Below are 6,613 nucleotides of genomic sequence, written 5' to 3' on the forward strand. Positions count from 1 at the left end.
TAAAATGTTGTTTTACAATTATAGGGGCCTTCCCTATTTGTAGAAGTTGAGATATCTTTGGAAGTATGTGATTATTCATGAAGAGTCAAAAGTTGCAACTCTTCATTAGGATAGACACATATTTTTCACTAAAAGACATCACTTATAATTTCCATTCAATTAATAAATTTAAGATAATAATAAATTTTCCAACATATATATATATATAAGTACGCGTCTTGTATGCATGCATGTTTGAGAATTGGAGGTCCATTGCCCATTGTACGTAGTCTTAGCTAGCATGAGTACCGTACATTCTTCGAAGACCAGAGTTTTCATTAATCAGAAACCGCGCACTGGGTTTTTTTATGATCTTTTATTTCTTCATGATGAGTAACTGCTTTTCTAGCATTCATCACTCTCTGCACTATTCTGCTTCCCAGAACTTGGGTTCCGTTGTTTCCTGTTTGAATTCTTCCTTTTAGACTTGGAGTACTATTCAAACTGCCGTGAAGTGCTATTGTAGTAGTAGCAGTAGTAGTAATCTCCTGCACCTGCATCGTGCGTTCCAGTACTTTCCGACCCCTACAGACGCTTGGTGAGCATGACTGCCTCCTTATCGGTTTTGAAGCAGTTTCTGGTGCAGCTGCTTTGGTCGGGATCAGGTGAGTGGGCATCGTACTGGTTCGACCTCGTCCTCCTCGTGTAGCAGAAGTCGAGCGTTGTTCTGTCCTCACACTATCTGGTTTCTCGTTAGAAAATCTAGCTACAATTAGAGGATCAGGGGAGGCAGCAGAGACACATGTAGTAGTTGTTGTTGACGTCGTTGGCTTTGTTTTTGAATATTCCATCTTCAGTACTCCTCCCAATCCCATGGCCATGCCCGACGAGGATAAGAAATCTATTGGAGCTGATGTTTCACCGACCGCGTTATTATTTGCTGATCTTTTTGCTCTTGTGTCAACGGATGCTGATGACCTAATAATATTAGCATTCGTTGCTGGTTTCTGGTTCGGACGAGGATCAACTCCAATTGGTGTCGTTCTGTTTTTTGTTTGAGCCTTGGATGACACAATTGTGCCAGTGCTGCTGCAGATGCTTCGTCTTTGACTCGGGGTGACACTTCTCCTCACCGGGATTTTCGGTTTTGGGTTCGGAGATTTTGGTCTCCCATTTCTTGGCTCAACTGCCTCTATGTTGCAATTGCTACCTGCAAACTGGTTTCATCCATGTTTTTTATTAGTAATTCCTTTCATTAGTTAATATGGCATGCGAATGACCTCTAAATTATGATCAAGTCGGAGCTTTGTCTCTAGAATTAGAAATCCGTGATATTTTTGCCATAATGTGGGGCATTAATTGTTTTAGCCAATTACCTTCATGTTTTTGTCTTAAATTGCAAACGTAGAAGCACGTGATCAACTTTTAAAGTAAGGTTGTGTTGACTGAAAAATAACCACGTGAATAATTAGATAAAAATGCTAACAAAATCAGTTAAAAGAACCCATTCTCCACATATATCAAATTATTATATCGAATGTTACGGATTTTTAATTCAAAAACTAGAACTTCAATTCGACCATAATTCAAAAATCGTTATTTCAATCGTCTAATGAAATTAGGTTTCACTTTTTTACTGACTAAGAAATTACAAAAAAATTTAAATTCTTAATAGCTTACTAAAAAGTCATTAATTTTCTTTTGGTTAAAAAACACAACCATTTCGATATATGAATTTTATGAAGGCTAATTATATATATTAACACCCCACAAATTGTTGAATAAACCCCACAAAATTAATACACCCCACATTTGCTTTTTCACTTAAAAATTATCTTAATACACCCCACTTACTTTCCCATAATACCCCCACACCCCACATTCTCAATATACATCTTATATTTTGTACATACACCCCACATTTTCTTTACACCCCACATTTCTCAAATCTTATAACACTCATTTTTAATTTTCAAGGATTGAATCTAACCATATGAACACTAAAAGATGAATATGAATATAGAAGTTTAAATAATGCAGCAAACGCAAGATTAAATAATTATCGATGTCATCGAAATCACTAAAACAATGAAAACTATGAAGTCTTACCTCATGTGAAGCTCCTGAAACATCGATTTTGTGTTCCATTAGTCAAAAACAATTTTTCTTAATCAACATGTTTGATAGTTGAGAAGATAAATAATACACTAAAAGTGATTTGGGGTGTATTTATAAATCTTTATTTTTTTTAAAACCTAATAAGGTCAAAATTGCCATTACATAGTAGAGTAAATAAGTCATTTAAATTTTAATGTGGGGTGCATTCAACATTTTGTGGGGTGTTAATATATAAACCCTTTTATGAATTTTGATAAAAAGAGTAAACCATAGAATTTGTCCTTAAATTTTCATCATAGTTTAGATTTCGTTTCTGAATTGATTTTGTGTTAATTATGGTATTTGAATTTAACGAAAATGGAGAGAATTAGTCATTTCATCCGAACTCTGTTACATTTTCTGTTATTCTATTTACGTGCATGACATCAATAATTTTTTTTTTTGAATAAACGATATTACCTATACGAAGTGTGAGGGAGTAGGTTAAGCCTCAAAATAGGCTTGCAATAATGTGATTCAAATTTGCTTTTAGCGTGAATCGAACCTATGATCTTTCACTTACAAGTGAAGAGGAATACTACTAGATCGCAGTACTAAGTGGCTCATTCTGCTTACATGCATGGTATGTGGTTCAAATTCGACTCAGTATTATGGTTTAGTGGTAGAGGTCTTAGTTTTCAATTCTCGCCAAAGGAAAATTCGAATCAAATTATTATGACTAGCCTAATGTAAAACTTAGTCCACACTTTAGTATAGATAATATCGTATATATTAAAAAAAGATATTTACATACCCGCGAAAGAGGTTGGAAGATTGGTATTTCCCTTTGAACGACCAATTCAGGGCCATTTGTGTCCATTTCCAGAGACGGGAAAAGAGGAGTTGCAGGCGGTGTTTTTAACCTTGATTGATGTACATAAGATAAGAGCATGCGCAACATATATATTAGCTACTATTGGTCAACAATTAGGCAATTTTAATGGGAGTTTTAACGAAAAGTCTGCGGTACTGTTCATTTTAACGAAAAATTATATTTTTATACTAAAAAGTCAAATATGGTACTATTCATTTTACCCTTAGGACCTCATTATTATTTTTGGTAAGTTAAAACTTAAAAACTTAGGGTTTTTTTTTTTTGCCAAACGATAGATTTTATTAAAGGGATGTGATATTCACACACTCTTTTTTACTTCTCTCACACCCTTTTAATTTTCGGCCGTCGGATCGGATGAATTGAAGAAGATCAAAGGATATAAATTAACAAGGGGTGTGGGAGAAGTAAAAAGGGGTGTGTGGATAGCACACCCCTTATTAAATTATATTTTAGATTAGTCATTAACAGAATTTTTCACCACTGTAGTAAATGATCACTTGCTTAAAAACTTAAAATTGATCACTCCTTTTCTCGCTTTGATTTATTTATTTTATGTCGTATCTCTCTTTAATAAAAAGCAAGAAACAAAACTGGAAATTAAATTAAATTTAGGTTGACATCAAATTAATGGATAAAAAGGGGATAAACAAAGAAGGCCTACCAATCATAGTCGTTCTTGTCGTTTTCGGCAAAAATTTCAGATCCCTTCTTGGCAGACGCAATTCTGTAGAGCTGATAGTTTCCTGCGTGCAGTTTTTTTGTTTTCAAAGGTAAATTAAAATGGTCTTTATCGGGCACTTGCAGTTGCATGTACACTATCTTTACTTTTTTTAATCATGAACATCGTACTATTTTTTCAAAAATAAAAAGGTAAATTTTATTACAAACAAAACAAATGTAGACGAGTTAGTGCTAGCTATAGTAAATGAATAATTAAAAAGTAACAAACAGCTAGCTAGGGCTAGCCATAGTAAATGAATCAAATTAAGAAACCGATGAAGCATATATGAAATATTCACATATAGTTCTAAAAAGGGGCAATTAGATTTTAGGGCCTATATAAGATAATTTTTAGATTATAACTTGAATGGGTTTCAAAATCTTATTTAAGTCCCTAATATAATATTCACCGCCACATCATATTACAAGATACCTCTATTACCTACCATATTTACAAACTTTGCCATTTAAATTGTCAACCTATTCTATAATTAAGGCTTAAATATTTTCTGTTAATAAACCATTCAAAATTAAAAAACATTTAAATTTTGATACGAAAGTCAATAAGATAAATCCAACTAAGGTAAATTATACTAATTTATACTTGCTGACAAACAAATTAAGTCTATAGTAATTTTAGGTCAGTCGCCTTAAGAAGTCGAAGATAGAAAAATCAACTACAAAAACAATAGGTTAAAATATTAAATAATAACCCTTAATATATATATATATATATATATATATATATATATATATATATCACAAAAAAAATAGTATAACAACTCCTTATTATCTATATATAGGAATTGGATAAGTGTCGGTACATATGTGTAGGTATATACGTGCACATAGGTACGAAGGTATCGGTATGGAAGTGCCGGTACATACATACACATAGGTACATACATGCATATAGGTACGAAAGTATTGATACGTTAACATCGGTACGGAAGTATCGATGTTAAAGTGTCGGTACATATGTACATATAGGTACGGAAGTATTGATAGATTAGCATCAAAAGAAAAAATCGGTAGATTCGATGTATGAGAAGGTAAAAATAAATCATCAACACTAGAAAAAAATGGTAAAAATAAATCATGCACTATTAGATGTATAAGAAGAAGAAAGATTAGATGTGGATGGTGGCCCTAGCCTTTTCTTCTTACACGGTTGAAGATAATTTTTGGGTTGGACAAAAAGTTTCATTTTTAAGTAGAATCATTTATGTTAGCAATAAAATGAAAAGTTATAAATAAATTAAATATGAGACATTATCATTCACTCAAGGATAATATAGGAAGAAAAAAAATTACATAAAAGAAATTAAGTCTGGCATTAAATATAAATGTTGACTTGGACATAAGTCAAATGACTATAATTAGTTTTTTTATCTTGGTTAAGGTTTTAGTCTAAAGATAATATTTTTCAAGGATTAATATCTAGTTTCCTATTCTAAAAATATGCTTTTAATTTGCCTCTAAAACTTAATATATATAGTAATAATTATTATACAGTTAATATTTGTATATATACACGTGCTAATAATATGCAGCAGTACCGTACGTACCATTTAGCTCAAACTCGTCCGAAACGGGTTGGAGGAGGCTGACGATATTGCATTCTTTTTCGCGCTTTTGCAACTCCTGGAACAGAATAAGATCTTGATCATGATATCTGTCGTCCTTCCGTCCTCCGTTGATCAAGGGCATCCCGGGAACTCTCCTCCTGGTACCACCCCTTAAGTTTGCGCCATTTGGTTTCGAATTAGAATTCATGGTACTATTTCTATATATCTACGGGCGCACGTTGAGGGTTTTGAGGGTTAGGTCCCTCTAGCTCATTTCGTTTTGATTAACTGCAGCGGCAAAATGCTTCTTGCAATTATATATATATATATATATAGAAGACGATCGATCCGATAGAAGAGGAGGTTTAACTTATAATTTATAAACATCGATCAAACATGGATGAATCGAGTAATACGCTAACCCCAACAGCTTCGGCATAAAGAGAGGTTGCCACGTGGAATCTTAGCCGGCAATTTCAGAGTCCAAGCTACACAAACACAAAGCGACAAAGTTTGCTTAATTATATCAAATGTAGGGGAGTTGCAGGCGGTGTTATTAATCTTGATTGATCTACATAAGATAGGAGCAAATTATACATTACACATAAGCTACTATTGGTCAACAACTAGGCAATTTTATAATTAGGAACTAATAATTTGTTTGGTAATAAATTAAAACTTAAAACTTAGAATTGATCGCCATGTAGTACGGTCTATTGGTATTTCTCTTCACTTATAAGTAAAAGATTTTATGTTCAATTCTCGCCGAAGGTAAGTTTGAACCACATTATTACTAATCTATTATGAGTTTAAGCACATTTCATTCTTTCAGTATAAATTATATCGTCCGTTCAGGCGAGTGGTAAGAGAGGAAGAGAGAGTGAGATGCAAACAGCGGGATGAGAGAGAGAGAGAGAGAGAGAGAGATGAAGGTGTAGGAGGGAAGTTGATGGCGGTTGGTTGAGTGTGGTGAGGGAGGAAGAGAGAGAAAGTGATAAGTAGATCTTACGAGTATTGAGGTGAGGGAGGGAGGGTAGTAGATTAGGGTTTGGCAATTAGGCTTATGGAAATTGGGCTTTAGAAAAAATAAATTTGGGCTTCATAGATCACAAAACCGAAACTAGTTTTTAGATTCTGTCTCAAAATCAAAACCCAAATCGGATCAGGCTGGGCTGATCGGTATCCGTTCGGGTTTTTTTTTTTTGTTCAACCGGTTTTCTTCGGTTTTACTAGATGTGTATGAATATTTTTTATTTTTGTTTTTAAAATGAGAAGAAGAGAGGGAGTGAGAACGTGGGAGCAGCACTGAGAATAGAGATTAGAAATATGCTAAAATCATATGTGGGTGAGGCTT

At 33.6% G+C, this 6,613-nt stretch overlaps 1 protein-coding gene across 1 annotated transcript; it reads right to left on the minus strand.

Annotated features, from left to right (window-relative positions):
- Positions 1 to 276: 276 nt before the first annotated feature.
- LOC126591865 (uncharacterized) lies at positions 277 to 5,497 on the minus strand. Its single transcript, XM_050257569.1, has 4 exons — positions 5,260 to 5,497; positions 3,633 to 3,714; positions 2,891 to 2,999; positions 277 to 1,196 (listed from the first exon to the last, which is right to left on the minus strand). The coding sequence occupies exons 1-4, from the start codon at positions 5,465 to 5,467 to the stop codon at positions 318 to 320; spliced, it is 1,278 nt and encodes a 425-aa protein (XP_050113526.1). The 5' UTR covers positions 5,468 to 5,497; the 3' UTR covers positions 277 to 317.
- Between the last annotated feature and the right edge of the window lie 1,116 nt (positions 5,498 to 6,613).

This window comes from Malus sylvestris, chromosome 12 (assembly GCF_916048215.2).
Source record: "Malus sylvestris chromosome 12, drMalSylv7.2, whole genome shotgun sequence".
In the NCBI taxonomy this organism is placed as follows: Eukaryota; Viridiplantae; Streptophyta; class Magnoliopsida; order Rosales; family Rosaceae; genus Malus; species Malus sylvestris.